Source organism: Kogia breviceps, chromosome 10 (genome assembly GCF_026419965.1).
Source record: "Kogia breviceps isolate mKogBre1 chromosome 10, mKogBre1 haplotype 1, whole genome shotgun sequence".
In the NCBI taxonomy this organism is placed as follows: Eukaryota; Metazoa; Chordata; class Mammalia; order Artiodactyla; family Physeteridae; genus Kogia; species Kogia breviceps.
Genome location: NC_081319.1, coordinates 72,643,810 through 72,662,247, shown reverse-complemented (window position 1 = coordinate 72,662,247; position 18,438 = coordinate 72,643,810). Strand labels below are relative to the sequence as shown.

At 37.7% G+C, this 18,438-nt stretch overlaps 1 protein-coding gene across 1 annotated transcript in view; it reads right to left on the bottom strand.

The window, feature by feature from the left end:
• The window catches only part of DNAH8 (dynein axonemal heavy chain 8), a 338,470-nt gene that overhangs the window by 161,859 nt on the left and 158,173 nt on the right, over positions 1-18,438 (bottom strand). The window contains exons 45-54 of the mRNA XM_059077211.2: positions 15,418-15,605; positions 12,456-12,542; positions 12,258-12,365; positions 10,906-11,040; positions 9,133-9,294; positions 6,836-7,082; positions 6,465-6,706; positions 6,237-6,377; positions 4,677-4,914; positions 661-803 (exon numbers count right to left, since the gene is read on the bottom strand). Coding sequence (XP_058933194.2) covers positions 661-803; positions 4,677-4,914; positions 6,237-6,377; positions 6,465-6,706; positions 6,836-7,082; positions 9,133-9,294; positions 10,906-11,040; positions 12,258-12,365; positions 12,456-12,542; positions 15,418-15,605 — 1,691 coding nt within the window. The remainder of the gene's footprint in view (positions 1-660; positions 804-4,676; positions 4,915-6,236; positions 6,378-6,464; positions 6,707-6,835; positions 7,083-9,132; positions 9,295-10,905; positions 11,041-12,257; positions 12,366-12,455; positions 12,543-15,417; positions 15,606-18,438) is intronic.

Below are 18,438 nucleotides of genomic sequence, written 5' to 3'. Positions count from 1 at the left end.
CTTTCCTTAGCACATTGGAAGTCAGCATTTCAGGGAAGATTGAGTTGGAGTGAATCTTGGGACCTGGAGTTCATTTGCCAAACAGGTTTCCCTGAAATGACACCACCTCCGGCCCCTTGTACTTTAATTTTTCCACCAATAGCTGTAAAAAGGGATGTGTTTCTTACACGGTTTGCAATCATCTAAGAAACTGAAAACTAAAATATTGCCTGCCGTATCAGTAAACGAGGATGTTGCAGCCATCAAGCCATTACATTATAGCCACCCAGACGGTGCACCCTGAGGAGACTCGGGAAGAGAAAACACAGGATACTGGCCCCAGATAGCTGAGGTGCATACCAAAGGGATGATTTCAGTGAGCCCAGACTCTTGAATATTCCCATACCCAGAAAAGCACTAAATTCCTTAACTTGAGATATCTGGGTTTTTTTTCATTAACAGTAATTCTTTGATGTTCCAACTACCTGGTCTTCTGTTGCAAAAACTTCTGTATATTCTGGCTTCCCCCCACCCGCCTTGCCTCTTTGGAACATTTTTCTCAGGGCTATCTGAGATGCTGTGTCCCAGGCTTGAAGTCCTAAGAATGTCCACCAAATAAAACATAACTCTCAACTTTTAGGTTGTGCATTTTTTTTCAGTCGACAAAACTATCAAACTTACTTTATGCTGCTTTGCAATGGTGTCTACCAAAAAATTTGTTCTAACATTGTCAACATTTGGAACCAAAATTGATGAATATTCCGGAACACTGTCAGTTGGATAATAATATGGCTGAAGTTTCTTACTCCAATGCTCCCAATCACCTATACAATAATTAAAACTGATCTTAATAAAACTGCATTCTTCAGAAGTTATCTCAATACAAAACACAAGTGCTATAAACAATTAACAGAAATATATAAACATTTAAAACATTTTTGTAAAACACATGAACATATCTGCTTATCTAATGTATGTGGCATTTGATAATTTAAATTTGTTTTTGCCGGGCTTCCCTGGTGGCGCAGTGGTTGAGAATCCGCCTGCCGATGCAGGGGACACGGGTTCGTGCCCCGGTCCAGGAAGATCCCACATGCCGCGGAGCGGCTGGGCCCGTGAGCCACGGCCGCTGAGCCTGCGTGTCCAGAGCCTGTGCTCCACAACGGGAGAGGCCACAACAGTGAGAGGCCCACGTACCACACACAAAAAAAATGTTTTTGCCTCTTTACAAAGTCAGCTTTAAATTGCTAATTATTTATCTAGAGAGATCTTGGTCTGAAATGGAATTACAACAAATGACATGTTTAGTATCTAGTAGGAAAACCACATTAACTAAAAGGATGGGAAAGATCAAAAAAGGGATTGTAGATTACTGGACATAGGATGTTTGCCATGAGAAATGGGAAAAAATAAACCTGGCCCTAAAACTAGTGTTAATAGTGTGCCCAAATTCCTGACTTATAGTCACTGCTAATTTACTGACTGATATTATTGTTATAATAATTATTGTAAGTGCATTTCATCAATTCTAAGAAAAATATTTTATTTACATTTTATCATCTCTGGAACGCTCCTTTCAATCTATTATGTCAGAATGGCTGCTGGCTATGCAAACTTGATGAGAGATATTCATACAGTTGCTATTTAAATTGAAAGACTTGCATTGTTGGTATTGCATTCTTGAACTTAACTGCCATTTTAAAGATCTTCCAAAAGATACCATGATTCAGAATTGTACCAAAAAAGTTACTGTGTATACAGAATGCATGGAAAGACAGCAGAGGAGCACACATTTGATAGTAGCAAAGCAAACATTCATTATTGGAGGAATAACCTCAATTTCAACTTTCCTTGCAAATTACGGAGTTCTATGGTTAAGTGCATGTTTAACTTCTAAGAAACTGCCGAAGTGCTTTTCAAAGTGGCTGTATATTGTGTACCATTGTATAGTCAGCAAAGTGGATATACTATTGGATGTGAGAGCTCCACTTGTTCCACATTCTCTCCAATATTGGGTATTATTAACCTTTTAATTTTAGCCATTAAATTAATTAGAATTTAGTCATTCTAGTGGCTGTGTAATGATTTGCATTTCCCTGATGACCAATCATGTTGAATATCTTTTCATGTGCTTTTTTCACCATTCATAAATCTTCTTTGGTGTAGCATCTATTTAAAATTATTGCCTATTTAAGAAATTTGGATTGGCTGTCCACTTGTTATTATTGAATTTCAAGAGTTCTTTATGTATTCTGGATAAAATTCTTTTATCAGATATATATTTTTCAAACATTTCTTCCCATTCTGTGGCTGGAATGAGAATGTTATTTTCATAGTGACTTTCAAATAGATTTTAATTTTAATGAAATCAGGATGTATGAGTGCTCCAACTTTGTTTTTTAAAAATTGATTTGGTTATTCTAAATCCTTTGCATTTCCATAAAATTTTATAATTCAGTTATAAATTTCAACCAAAAAATGTCTATTGGGATTCTCACTATGATTGCACAGAATATATAGATCAATTTGGAAAGGAAGAATATCTTAACAATACTGAGTTTTCCGATTTGTAAATGTGATTTAGCTTTCCATTTATTTAGGACTTCTTTAATTTCTCTCAGCAATTTTGTGGTTTTCAGTATACAGATCTTACACATATTTGGTAAATTTATCCCTATATATTTCATTTTTTGAATGCTATTTTAAATGGTATATTAAAATTTCCAATTTGTTGTGAGCATGTAGAAATACAAATTATTATTATATATTGTTCTTTCATTCTGTGACCTTGATAAACTCATTTACTAGTTCTAATTTTTTCGAGGCTGGTTATATTATCTGCAAATAAAGAGAGATTTACTTGTTCTTTTCCAATCTATAGGTATTTCATTTGTTTGTTCATGTTTATTTACTGTCTTATTGCACTGGCTAGAACCTCTAGTACAATGTCTAATAGAAGTGGTGAGAAAGGAATATTCTTGTCTTGTTCCTGATCTTAGGAAGAAAGTATTCAGTCTTTCACCACTAAGTATAATGTTAGATTTTTTGCAGATATTCTTTATCAGAATGATAAAGTTTCTATTCCTAGTGTACTGTTATATCATGGAAGGATGTTAAATTTCATCAAATGCTTTAAAAAAATTTATTTATTTATTTATTTATTTATTTATTTTGGCCATGCCAGGTCTTAGTTGCGGCATGTGGGATCTTTGTTGTGGCATGCGAGCTTCTTAGTTGCGACACACAGACTCTTAGTTGTGGCATGTGGACTCTTAGTTGTGACAGGCATGTGGGATCTAGTTCCCCAAACAGGGATTGAACCCAGGCCCCTTGCATTGGGAGCACAGAGTCTTACCATTGGACCACCAGGGAAGTTCCCAAGCGCTCTTTCTGCATTGATTTAGAGGACTATATAATTTGATTGGTGTTTAGTCTATTTATATGGTGAATTACATTGACTGGTTTTTAAATGTTAATCCAACCTTCCATCCCTAGAATAAATACCCACTGGAACCCAATAAGTTATACTTTTATATACCATTGAATTTCATTTGTTAAAATTGTATTAAGAAATGTGTGTTAATATTCCTGAGGGATAACGGTCTATAGTTTTCTTGTAATGTCTTTCTCTGTTTTTGGTATCAGGACAACACTTACAAACCCTTATAAAGTGGGAAGGGAAGTGTTTCTTCCTTACATTTTTTATATTTTGGAAGAGTTTATGCAGAATGAATTGGTATTATTTCTTCCTTAAGAATTTGATGTACTTCATCAGTGAAGTCATCTGGGCCTGCAGTTTTCTCTGTGGAAAGGTTTTTAACTATAAATCAAAAATTTTTAGTAGATATAGGGATATTTAGGACATCTATTTCTTCTTGATGAGGTTTGGTCGTTTGTGTCTTTCAGAGAATTTATCCATTTCATCTACATTGTCAAATGTATTTTCATAACATTGTTTCTAACATTCACTTCTTATTTTTTAATGTCTTTAGGGTTTGTAGTAATGTTCCCTCTTTCATTCTGAATCATGGTAATTTATGTCTTCTCCTTTTTTTCCCTGGTATCTCTGGTAAGAGATTTACGAATTTTATCGATCTTTTCAAAGAGCCATCTTTGGATTGGCTCTAGATTCTGAGAGAATTCATAGCTAGATTTAAGGGTGCATATTTAATTGTTAGTTTCTTTTAGGGAGAGGTGAGCTGGGCCCTACCACACACAGGAGGCTAGGGGGCTGAGGTGACAGTACTGGACTTTGCTGAGTCTGCGACGTGTAAGTAGGATCCCATCTGCTTGGTTCAGTCTCTGCTTATTCTGACATTTCCAACAGAGAAGTTCTAAGACTGATCTGTCATGAGCACATGCTTTGCAACATGAAGAATCTGTGTTCTCTATACTGCTACCCTTCCTCTTCAAGCAAGAGAAAATAGATGCTGTAAGAGTGTTGCTAACTTATTTATGTTAGATTTCGCTGAGACCACTGCAAAAGAAGGAGAAGTCAAGAGCCTCTATAACTGTTCCCAGCCTGGCCCATATGCAAACTCCTACTGCTCCTTGCATATATGCCCTTTAAAAATGGTATTAGCAATTACGTTATTCATGATTGGTTTAATATTTCCCCACAGAAGAGTTTACAGAGTTTATCCTTTTTCCATTTAAAAAAACGTCATTTTATTTCAGGTATAAGTCACTGTGCTTACCATAGTCAGTAACATAAAACTCATACATGGTTTGATTCGTGCCCTTAGGTATTTCTGGTAAGTCTAACTTGCTTTCATGATTTCGTAAAAAGGCTTCAAGCTTGTCTCTGCTTTCCAATTCCAGAAGGGCTCCTACACTCCACATTAGAGCAAACACAAATAATTTATGAAGATGTTCGACACATGAAATGCCACCTTCTTCTTTGGAGGGAATTAAACCTTCCAGAAGATTGAGAGACTGAAAATATTTAAAATACAATAAAATAAAGTTTTGTATTTAGATATTTTAAATAAACATTTAAAAACAATAATAAATTTAAAAGGAGAGAAAGAGAGAAGAAAACAAATATGTCTCCAGATATTGCTTGATCAGTGTCCTACAGCTAGCAGCATTTAGAAGAAAGGCCATTCTGCTTTAGGCTAGCAGAAAGGACACCAAACTGGGAATCTGGAGGTATCCCAGCTCATGCCACTAACATCTCTGAGTCTCAGTTTCCTGATCTAAAAAGCAAAGGCCTAGACTAGATGTTTCCTAAGGTAGCTTCTGGTTCTAAAGTTTGGGTATTCCAAATTTTATAGATCAAAGATTTTATTTATTTTAACATGTTGTAAGGCTCAGCAAATTGTGCCCCAGGGGCCAGCCACCTGTTTGGCAAATAAAGTTTTACTGAAACACAGTCACACTCGTTCATTGTATCTGGCCGCTTTTGCAATGCAACAGCAGAGCTGAGGGGCTGAGACAGAAAGTTATGCAAAGTCTAAAACACTTAACTTGCCCCTTTAATAAAAAGTGTGCCAAACCCCATATGGCATCAGAAAGAAATGTATCTACAGTAAGATCCTTTGTCTTTCATAACAAAATTATTTCAAGATAAGATTTGCACTTACATTTGGGCCTCATGTATCAGTTCTAAGCTAATCACCCTCCCTGACTGACGTCCCTCACACTAAGAGAGAATCAAAGCACTAGAATGGGATAATGAGAGATCACCCATGGACTAGAATCAGGAGAGCCTCTGAAAAAATCTATGTTTAGTTCTGTTTCTTCCAAAGACTAATAAGAAAAACTGAGAAGAGGCGGGAAAAGATAATTCTACAAAATACTTGGAGAATTGTTCAAAGGTTTTCCCTATCTAATATATATAGGAAATTTGCAAAGCCAAGACTGCCACCCAAATTTTCCTGCTTGCCACCAGCTCCTTGTTGTGCTTTTCTGTAGAACTTCCAGCTTTATTTATTTAGTCTACTCTCATTTTTGGACACTCTTTCTGGGAAGGTTATACTAAGCTTGATGATGGGAAAGATAGTTCATTCCTCTTCCCCTGACAATACCGCCCTGGGAAGTGAAACTGATGAAGAGATGGCAGTAAGAGTGTCAATAAGACCTTTAATAGGAATCAAACTTCTCAGAGCCTTCACCTCCACATCACAAAAAGATTCTGATGGACTGCATGAATTTTCCATTTCAGATACCTCTAAACTGCAACTGAGTGGTGTGTGTGTGTGTGGGGGGGGGGAATCTCACATCTAAGTCGTGAATGTACAAAGAAAAAAACATACTTGCACAATATAGTTGCACTCTAAGAGTTGCATTTTTGGACTGAGGTTCAGTTTCATAAATGTATATATATCCTCAAATATTTTATCATACAGACTTAGGAATACAGAAGCTTCCTGTGTAGTACGCTTCTTCAACCACGCCTGCAGCAAAGAAACAGAGTCTCTGTTTATAAGAGAGTGAGACATGGAAATACACTGAACGTGCTTCTGTGAGTCTGTCGTCCCCACCTGCAGTATTGGCCTCCAGCTGAGAGCAGAGCTGCTGATGTAGACCATACCCATCCTAGAAACCGTGGCCGGAGAGGCGTTCTCAATATTGTGGACTTCAAACAAAAGCTTACAATTAGGGGCCATGGGGATGCGATCTCCATTGGCCAGTGTGAGGGTTTTGTTGTCGTCCAACACGGAATTTAAGTTCTCAATCCAAATGGCATCAACAGGGCCGTCTAAAACGAGGAAAATGTTTTCACCTGCCAATAACGAAAACAGAAACTCACTTTTCACCTGCAGATAATCAAAACAGAAAATTAAACCAATACTGTGTTATTGATAAACTGGCAGGGGAAAAGAATGATCACCAGAAAAGAGTTTATGTGTACCCTTTTTAGCTTTTAATGTTTTTCTCCACAGAGTAGAAAAAATCCCATCTGTCCAGTCATTGGTCGCCGTGTCCAGTCTGCCAAACATCTGAGGAGCCGTAATAGCTTTTGGATTCATTCGCATTTCTCTATGAGGCCTTCCACATTCTGTTAGTGCCTTCATCAGGATTGTTATAACGGTTGTCTTCCCAGAACCACTGGGCCCAAGAGTCATCAAACCATGGCGTACCAGAGATGTCTCATATAACTACACAATGATATAATCAATTGAAAAATGTAACTTATGAGTCTCTTTCTGACATTCATAGAAGTTGTGTGCAGAAATTTTAAAAGCTTTAAATAGGCTTTTCATTAAAGTAACTTGTTCACTATTTCAAAGAAGAGAATATGCCCCCCCAAAATGTTTTTTTTGTGTTTTACTAGAGGTAGATAGCAAATAAGCGGCACGTTATAAAACGATATAAGTGATAAAGTAATGACAATGTGGAATGTTAATTACATTTTGGAAATAATTAATTCAGGATCTAGTTTTGGGGTCTCAAACTACTGTTCCTTGTGATTTTAGTTTGCTGATGCATAAGGAGCAGTTTGTGTGGTGATATTGCCTCCCGGTGGTGGAAAGCAGCAATACAAACCAACTCAGCCAAGACCCAAGTTACACACACCAGCCTTCTGGTTCCCTAGAAGCACAGCTCGAGGTGAGGATTCCTGTGCAAGTGAGTGTTCACCAGGGAAACTTTTAATGGAGTAAGGGAAGCAGGCCAAAATGGGGAGAGGTCAAACAAGGTGTGATTGAGGACAAAATCCTGTAGCAGGGAGACGTACAACTGGCCCTGCGGGGCACTTTGGAACACAAGTTACACCTCTGTGTTTGTTCCATCTGGAAGCAGGAGAGCTTGACTTTCCTACTGCATCACCCACAAGTCCTTAACTAAAGAAGGTTGTTTTGGGAGCAGGGGAAAATAAACTCCCATGCACTGCCTGTGCTTTGTGCCCGCCAAAAAATGTGGGGTTGGTGAACTCTCCTGCAGAGAGTGGTATATATGTGTGGGATTGGAATCACAGTTCTAGAAGCGGGGGAAGGGGCACATGGATATGGTAAAAGAGATTCAAGGAGACATAGTAAGAACATGGACAGTGTCTATTACAATATCCTGTCTATCTTTTCTTTTAATAAAAATAACAATTCAAAGATCTCACTGCTGATCAGAGGTAAAATTTGAGTTATTCTCCTCACATTTTAGGTAGAAATGTATTACCTCTGTAATCCATAGTTTAAAAGCAGCAGAGCTACTGGCCATATTATACTCAACAGTAATGTGTTTGACATTAAATAAAAACACAATATTCTAGTGCCCCACCAACTGAGGTGACTAAGATTTCAGTACTCAATATATTGTACACATATCACATGTAAAATGATGTTTTCCCAGAAATTAAAAATGGTTTCCAAAACACAGATGATGAAAAATACTTTGATTTTTTTTTTCCCCCTATATATTTCCTTGTAAGATTTGGATCTGTCTCATACACTTGAACTGCTTACAGTGTGGCAAAAAGAGTAAGTTAAAAAAAGAATCACTCTTTTTCAGATGCAGTTTTTAACACTCTCCACAATTTCGGCACCTTCTTTTTGCAAAAGCCCTGGAAAATACCCCCAATGCATCAATCTCATGGGGATTTAATTCAGCGTCTCTGCTATAGCTTCTTGGCTCTGCTTGGTAAAATCATTGGTAGGTTGTCACAAGGATGAAATGTGATGGACAGAAACACACCAAGAGACACAGGCAAAGGATTGAGTTTAGGTGTGAACATGCCCCCACACAAAGCAGGAGCAAAGTACCACCCCCAGATTCCTCAGGCTCCATGCCCTATGGAGGCCCCCAGCTATGGGAGATGCTGCCCGACTGGCACAAGAGCCAGCTGGGTCATTCCATCTCCCTGCGTTTTTTTTTTTAATTTTAATTTTTATTTTTAACATCTTTATTTGAGTATAACTGTTTTACAATAGTGTGTTAGTACTATCCCCTCCCAACTGTTCTCGAGATTCTGGTTACCGCCTAACCTAATCTCATCAGGTGTAAGTAACTTCAGTAACTGCTTGATTAGTATAAATCCACACTAACATCCCTGGGACCAACACCTCTCACTGAGGACTCTTCTTGCAATGATGTGTTTTAATTTAGTTTTGACGTTTACATTAAGTAAGACTAATTTCACAAGTTCTTCTCTTCAAATGACAATCTTTAACAACACCCACTGAGCATCATACAGATAACAGATTAAAAATGTTTTACCTGCACAAGTTTGAGATTCCAAGGTGGGTGGTTAATCAAACCTTCCAGTTGAACCTGGTTGGCTACAGCAGCTTGCAGTTCCATGTAAGTATTACTATCTAGTTGTAATCCTGGAAACAGGTCATTGATTAAGCTGAGGAACAGGGGTTCATCTTCATCAATCTAAGGTGGCAGAGAACAAATTTACTCATTCAGTCAACAACGAAGCTTGTAGCAGAAGCTCACAGCACTTATCACTTCATGCCCAAAGAACCATTTTATTACTCTCCTAGCCACATGTGTGTGCTCTAGTACTTTCTCCCAAACACCACCACGGAATCCACATTAAGTACAGCACTGCGCCCAAAGTTCCCTGGCATTCAAGGTCTTCTCCAGTCTACTGCTCCAAGGTCTGATCTCAATTCTTTATCCTATGAATGTTCTGCTTCCCACAGACAAGTATATGCACTAACCTTAAAAACACACAAATAGTAGTCCGAATCCCATGAGAAGAAAGTATTAATACTTCACTTAAATTAGGAAAAGATCTGTAACCCTGCATGTCTGGCTCATCCAACACTGGGTGGAAAACTGCATCAGAGCAGCGTTCTGTCTCTCTTGAAAAAAGCAGGTTGGAGTAAATGAACTCCAATCCTTATTTACCACATCTTTAATACCGAGATCACCCCATGCCCAACTGCTGACCCCCTCTGAAGTTTTCCTTATTCTCTGGTGGGGGAGGGTCTCTGGATACTTTCTGGAACTCTCGTCTAGAAGTTTCAGGAGTACCATTATTAATGGAGGCAGTGAGCTATGCTCTGGAGGGAGCAGAGGATTTAGCATCAGAAAGTCTCATGGACTTTTGTTCCAGCTTATCAACTGACTGTGATTATGGGTGAGTCCTACACATGTGCCTCTCCCATAAGGAAAATGGCAATAAGCACGATAGCCACCCATATCCCCCAGAGTGGCTGTAAGACTCAAACAAGACAATACCCCTGAATAGGTTTTGTAATAGTCATGAACTACACAGATGTTAGTTGTTAGTTTTGTAACTAGAATGCGAGCTCCTAAGATCCATTTCTTTCTCAACCTTGTACTCCTAGGGCATGGACATGATACGTAGCATATAGAAGCCCCTGAATAAAAACCACATGAACCTGTCCGTCAACCAGTTTAAAACAACCTGGCTGTAATTATGACAAGCATGAAATCGGTGAAATAATTATTATAATCTCTACAGCAAACTTTTAATGCATATTTGGAAAACAGAAATGGTGTTGGTGTTTTGGGAGAGACATAGCTAAGCTAGTCACATACAGAGAAAGCAAAAAAAGCTTTCATGGTTCCCTATGAATCCAGATTTTCATATTTAGAATCTGTGTTATGTTATGAATAATGGACTGACATTTGAGGGCTGGAGCCCACTGATGAAGCCTGTTTCATGGCACACAACTGATAAAAGGATGCATTTGCAGCCCATGGGGGTCATACAAAGCATTTTTTTGTGGGGGAGGGGGGTTGCCTTCCTCTGAAAGCTCAGCTCAGTGGTAACTTCCCTGCAATATATTTTTTTTTCTTTCTGCGCCCACATGGCATGCGGCATCTTAGTTCCCCAACCAGGGACTGAACCTGTGCCCCCTGCAGTGGAAGTGTGGAGGCCTAACCACTGGACTGCCAGGGAAGTCCCACTTCCCTGCAATTTTTAATGTTAACAGCTTCACATGAGCCAACCCCCACTTGTCAGCCAGGTCGAAATCCTGAAAGAGAAATTAATTCAGAGAAGAAAGATACCAATTTAGAAAGGTTCATATCTCTTAGCCCTCTCATGACAGTGCTAAATTCACTATCTTCTGGTCTGGCTCTTTTTTGAGATCCAAGCGTCCTCAGTACAGATAGAATATTTCTCAACCCAAAGTCATAATGAACCTAAGATGAGAAAAGAAAGAAAAAAGATTATTCAATTGAAAAATTCTAAATGTAGACTCACTATGTATTACATATAGGTAGATATTCTGATACTTAAACACTATAGTTTTGGAGTGTCTGAGTGGCAAAGTTTTATTAGCTCATTTCTCCTGCCTTTCCTTTGACTGAAAAATGATCACTCCTCTGGAAAGATCAAGCTGTATGATACAGTGTTCACACCTTAAATATCTTTTGAGAACAATACAGTCTGATAGTCTGAGTGGCAACCATTTAACATGCATGACCAACAGTTTACATACTATGTGATTCCCTTTATGTAATATTCTTGAAATAAAATTATAGAGATGTAGAAAAGATTAGGGCTACAAGGGGCTATACGGATTTGGGAGAGAGGTGAGTGTGGCTATAAAGGGGTAGCAGGAGGGAACCTTGTGATAAACAGTTGTGTATGTTGGCTGTGGTGGTGGTTACATGAATCTACACGTTTGCATAGGACTACACACACACACACACACACGAACGCATGAAAAATTGGTGAAGTCCTAGTAATTTCTCTTTATTGTACCAATGTCGATCTTCTGGTTTTGTTCCTGTACTATAGTTATAAGATGTCAACACTGCGAGAAGCAGGGTGAAGAGTGCACAGGACCTCTTGTACACTTCTCTGCAACTTCCTGTGAACCTATAATTATTTCAAATTAAGAAAGTTTTAAAAATACGTAATTAGGGGGCTTCCCTGGTGGCACAGTGGTTGATAATCCGCCTGCCAATGCAGGGGACATGGGTTCAAGCCCTGGTCTGGGAAGATCCCACATGCCGCGTAGCAACTAAGCCCCTGCGCCACAACTACTGAACCTGCGCTCTAGAGCCTGCGAGCCACAACTACTGAAGCCCGCGCACCCTAGAGTCCGTGCTCCACAACCAAAGAAGCCACCGCAATGAGAAGCCTGTGCACCGCAACGAAAAGTAGCCCCTGCTCGCCACAATTAGAGAAAGCTGGTGCACAGCAACGAAGGCCCAATGCAGCCAAAAATAAAATAAATAAATAAATAAATATTTTTTAAAAAATACGTAATTAATAGGTCAAATTAATTACAAATATACTTTAGAAAAGAGTCAAGGAATTTTTTAACTCCCTAATTAGCATGTATCAAGGTAAAATCGCAAAGTTAAAAAACAAGTTTTCAGCTAGGGGGAAAACAGATATACAAAGTTACCTGTTTAGTAAGTTGCTCTTCACAGAGTTTGTAAAGTACATAAAACTTTTGAGCCAAGATAACATTTTCAAGAAAACCACAGCTTGCAAGTTTAACTCGCATAATGATCTGAAAATTAATACAGTGAGATTTTTCAACTTTAGTGAAAAACAGGTAAAGAACATAAACTGTATTACGCTTTTAAATCCTGATGCATACCTGTCTATCAGGAACCATCATAGCAACAGTTCTAAATTGAATTTTTAAGTTTTCTGGTAGTTCCTGGCGCCCAGCATATCCAGGGTTCTAAAAATTAAAATTATTTAATTGTTGATATAATTTTCATTTCATGAATACAAATACATTTCAAATCCCTAAGTCAGATTCTAAGAGGGTACTGAAAAACATCAGATTCATAAAATGCCCCAATTTTCACAAAAATGTGTACTGGACCATCCATATTTATTAATGTCACATCACTCCCTCTTACATATTTCCATTTTCGTTATACTAATAAAGTCACACACATGCACACACACACACACCACTCTGTGTAGCAAAAATTAAGTATCTGTGTATCTATTTATTAAGAAAATAGAAAAGGAAATAGAAAAGAAAACTGAATAAATACTGGGGTAATTATGGTCTAAAATATGTTATCGAAAGAGAAGGAAACTTCATCAGTTTACTTAGGTAATTTTTATTTCATCTCTTTAATTATCCTTTGCAGTCAGAATTATAGGGTTCTGTGGCTGACAAAGTACCATTTAAAAAAAAACAAAACAAAACATGGGAATAGAGGGAAATAAAGACTGGAATGTTGAGAAAAACATTGAAAAGGACAAAAGTAGAAGTGGAAAGGAAGCTAATAAGTAGCAAAAGTCTGAGGACAGGTCAGAACCAAAAGTCCCAAGGGAAAGGTTAGAGGGTTCAAAGGCAAGTAAGGCAAAGAGGAGGCAGTTATTTTAGGAATACTGGACACTGTCAATAGGCCAGATAACTTGCTAGGTGCTGGGAATACAAACATTACTGGCTGCCTGTCAATACTCCTTTTTTTCATCCTTAGGCACAGAACCGCAGTTGCAAGCTGGGTGCATCATCACCCAGGTTTAAAACCACATTTCCAGCCTGCCTTGCAGCTGGTGTGACTAAATTCTACACTGTGAGTCACAAAGGGACACAGTGTATGAAATATCCTTGATGTCTGTTTGAAGGCAGTTGATTCAATCAATTGGCTGCAACAGAGATGCTTCTGTAGCACCTTGGGTTATAAGGTGGTGTTGAAGATGGAAACGGTGATGGTGTGGAAACACTGAAGGCTCTTAAGAGAATACATCCTTAGATGTTAAGCCACTATTTTTCATGTCTCAGTTATTCACAGCCTAATGCAATTATCTAATTGATATTTCAGTATTATTCTTAATCCAAAGGGAACATTAAGATTCTTTTAAATGCTTCTGAGCCACAGCATCACACTAAGTAAACTTCTTCGTCTAATTTCCTGAGTTATAACTGATCACGTCAGGATTCTTAATATTTACCCCCAACTGCTTAACTGGTTGTTTGCTTACATTAAAGCTTATCAGAAAATTTTCTGACTTTTCTTCCTATAATTTATCTTTATCCACTCAGGACACTTAAAACTCAGAGTACTTGTATTATCTTGCGACTTAGAGACTTAACAGAATAGAGATCATTTAAAAGCATTAAGTAAAACCAGTTCAACATTAACTTCATTTCTCCAATTTATAAACACCTCTATTTATTCATGCCTTTGGTTTTCTGTCTTTACAACATTGTATCACAAAGCTCTGCCCTCAATCACACGGTAACTGAATTTGTTACAATTCTTTGGTATAGGACCTTGTTGAATTATTTTGGAAATTTTAAATCATTTCTATCACCCTTTATTAAGTGTCAGAGAAAAGCCAAGTGTAGAGGTTAAGTAGTCAGGTTTTGATGTTAGACAGACAATAACATCTTTCTCTAACTAGCTGTGTCACTTGAGCAAGTTTTTTTAATTTCCCTGAGCCTCGGGTGTCTTGGTTATAAAATATCCGCCGTACAAAATACTACGGGACTATACCTCAGTGACCCTTCAGAGTTAGGTGTGGCCAAGTAAATTGTTTTAACCAATGGTTGTGACCTGTGTCACTTCTGGACAGAAACCCTAAGAACCATAGCATAATTCTTCTTGTTCTCTTTTTCCTTTGCTACAGCAACCAGTAACGATTGAGACAGTACCAGAGTAAGGACATGTAAAGCATTCCCTGCCCTCTCCACCCTGACACCATCATCCCGAAGTGGACATGGGCATGAGAGAATAATAAATCCTTGAGGTTTTAAACCACTAAAATTTGAGGGATTGTTATTGTAGCTTCCCCCCTGTCTGATATAATACATAAAATATTTAGCCCATCCCCTTACACAAAATTAGTGCTCAATAAACAGTAGCTATTTTTATCTTTAACATATCACTATTTTATCTTCTGTCTGGATTATTTTTACTACTCAAAAAAACCTCCTATAACAGGGACTATACTCTGACTCGTGGATTGTCAGTCATTTACCCACTAATATATGCTTACTTTTATTTGAGTCTGTAAAAATTAAACCAATAAATTGCATTTAAAACCTATGTTCTTCAATCCCTTTTAAAATCACATCAAAAAGTATAAAATACTTAGGAATAAACCTGACCAAGGAGGTGAAAAGAATGAAAGAATGCCATTAGCAGCAACATGGATTGGCCTAGAGATTATCATACTAAGTGAAGTAAATCAGACAGAGAAAGACAAATATCATATGATATCACTTATATGTGGAATCTTAAATATGATACAAATGAACTTATTTACAAAACAAAAACAGACTCACATAGACATAGAAAATAAATTTATGGTTACCAAAGGGGAAAGGGGGTGGGGGAGGGATAAATTAGGAGTTTGGCATTAGAGATACAAACTACTATATATAAAATAGATAAAAACAAGGTCTTAGTATATCACAGGGAACTATATTCAATATCTTATATAATAACCTATAATGGAAAAGAATACGAAAAAGTATACAAATATAAAACTGAATCACTTTGCTGTACACCAGAAAGTAATACAACATTGTAAATCAACTATACTACTTCAATAAAAAATTTTAAAATATATAAAACCTATGTTCTCACCATTGTTAAGAAGATTCCAAATTCTAGATTTAAATCAACACAATCACCATCAGAAAAAATGAACTGTTTTTTTCTCTCTTTTCTTGCTGTCAAAACAATGTAAATTTGTTGGGCTGCCACTGATAATACAGGCAATTCAATTCTGTTAAACTCATCAAAACAGCCCCAAGAACCTGACTGTGCCAGACCTGGTATGAAAAACAGTTAATCTGATAAGTTTTACTTTGTAATATATCTTCTTGATGGCAATCATTTCTCCAAAGCACTCTCAAACAATTTTATATTGAAATACAATTTATGTAAATTTCATACCTGGCTGTTAACAAAGACTAAGTTAATTCCAGTGATATACAAAGGTTTAATTATTTGTACATCATCACCAAAACAATAAAAATAGTACACTGCCAAAATGAAAGTACAGGCACATCATTACACCAGGGATGCTGAAGGGTGACAAAAATTTGATTCAGTCTTGATGTGCCACCTCCAGTGGGGATAGGTGTGAAGCAGCCATAATATTGGGGGAAATTAACAAAATAACGGATGCCCCGTCTGGGTCAGATCACTCTGTTCCTTTCTTGTTGCAATGAGAGAAATGCCAGGAAGCTAGGTGAAACAGAGAATGGTCAAAAGGATGTTTATTTCTTATAAAACCCAGCAAGAATGAAGACCTGGATATTGGGAACATTGCTCCTGTCTATTCTCTAAGGATGAAAACCTTCATTATCTTCAATTGCATGAAATGCTCTTCTTTCTTTTATTATTGCTTCCCCCCACCTAACCTCCCACACAGTTTATTCTCTCTCCTTTGGGAATTTCCATTATGTGGATATTGGAACTTATATATCTATCCCTATGGCCCTTAAATTTTTCTTTCAAACTTTCCATTTCTTTTTGCAATGTATTCTCTTGGCTAGATATTCCAACTCCAGAGAGGTTTTTTGTTTTTGTTTTTTCTCAATTTTTATTTTCAATTTCTGATTATTCCAATTGTTATTCTTTTCATAGCATCTTATTTTTTCTTTAATTGGTTGTATATGGTAAATTCTTGAATCTCTCTGAAGCCATTAATTTTAGTTACTTTTGCATTTTCTTTGGTTTCCTCTATTAATCAGTTAAGTGGTCAGTAGGTCTCTTTGCTGTTTGTGCCTCCTTAATGCCTTCAAATATTTTATGATACTTGGTTATCTCTTCATATGTGTGTATTTCCTCATTCCAAATGCAAATTCCTGTTTGCAGGATGCATGGCTGCCTCTGGCAATTTGGGGGAAGGGATGAGAGAGGCAGGAGAGCTTACCCGCTGGGTCTGGAGCATGAGGTCTGACCTGGTGCAGTGCTTGCCTCTCTGGCACAAGCCTCCACCTGGCACTAATCTTTGTCAGGACTCCCACTTCAGATCTTTTACATGGAGGAAAAATACTGGAGATAGCCACTTCCTTTTCTTTTTCTCTGCTTTCTGCTATAGTTTTGCCATTCTAGGATTTACCTGGTGCTCTAGTCTGCTTCTCTCAACCATCTTCAACCCTTAAGCCAGGAGTGATCCACAGAAGAACTTTCTCTTTGATTAAAAAGTGATTCTTTGGGTTTAATATTTTTTAAAGGACAGGCAATTATAATGAATAATATAATGAACACCCATGTACCCACCTATCAAATCTTAACAATTTTGCTTCAGATTTCATCCTAAAGAATAAAATATTAGAACTACGGTTCAAGTCCATGTATGTCTCTCTTGGATCCACACTTCCTCCTTCTCCAGAGGTAACTTCTATCCTGAATTTGATGTCAACGGTTCCTATGCATGTTTTTAAACTATTGCTCTTATGCATGTGTTCACAAATGCTACGTACTTTGCTCATTCAAAATTTGTTGTGTGTGTATCTATTTTTCTATATATCTATAAAATACTGTACATATACAGTATAAATACATACAGTATATAATCAAATTAATAAATTTGATTTATTTGCTGTTCTCTGAAGCAGTGCTACCAACTTACACACACAGACCAAGGGTTAGTTTCTAAACATCCTTACCAACAGTGGTTTGTCAGACTTGTTGATACTTACCAATTGGCAAGAGTGAGAATGCTATACCATTATTGTTTTGCATTTCTTAATGATTTGAAGAAAATATTTCTTTCTTTTTCTTTCTTTCTTTTTTTGTTTTCTTTTTTTGGGTCACACCATGAGGCATGAGGGATCTTAGTTCCCCAACCAGGGATTGAATTGAACCCCTGCCCCCTGCAGTGCAAGCGCAGAGCCTTAACCACTGGACCGCCAGAGAAGTCCAAAGAAAATCCTTCTTAATGCTGGATATTAATCTTTTGTCAGCTATACAGGTTAAAATATCTTCCCTCAGTCTGTAGCTTATTTTTTTCTCCTTCTTAGAGATGCATCACAAAAGACTGTAAAATTATATATATATATATATATATATATATATATATATATATATATATATATATATGTATACACACACACACACACGCACAACTGACCCTTGAACAACGCAGGGGTTAGGGGCATGGACATTCCACACAGTCAAAAATCGATATATAACTTTGCAGTCAGCCCTCCCATATCCACAGTTCCACATCTAGGTATTCAACCAACCTGAGATCGTGTAGTACTATAGTATGTATTTAGTTTAAAAAAATCTGTGTAGGGCTTCCCTGGTGGTGCAGTGGTTAAGAATCCACCTGCCAATGCAGGGCACGTGGGTTTGAGCCCTGGTCCAGGAAGATCCCACGTGCCGCAGACTAAACCCGTGTGCCACAACAACTGACCCCGAGGGCCGCAACTACTGAAGCCCGTGCGCCTAGAGCCCGTGCTCCGCAAGAGAAGCCACCCAATGAGAAGCTCACACACCGCAAGGAAAAGTAGCCTCCACTCACTGCAACTAGAGAAAAGCCCGCACACAGCAACAAAGACTCAGTTCAGCCAAAAAGTAAATTAATTAATTAATTTTTAAAAAATCTGTGTATAAGTGGACCTGCTCAGTTCAAATCTGAACTGTTCA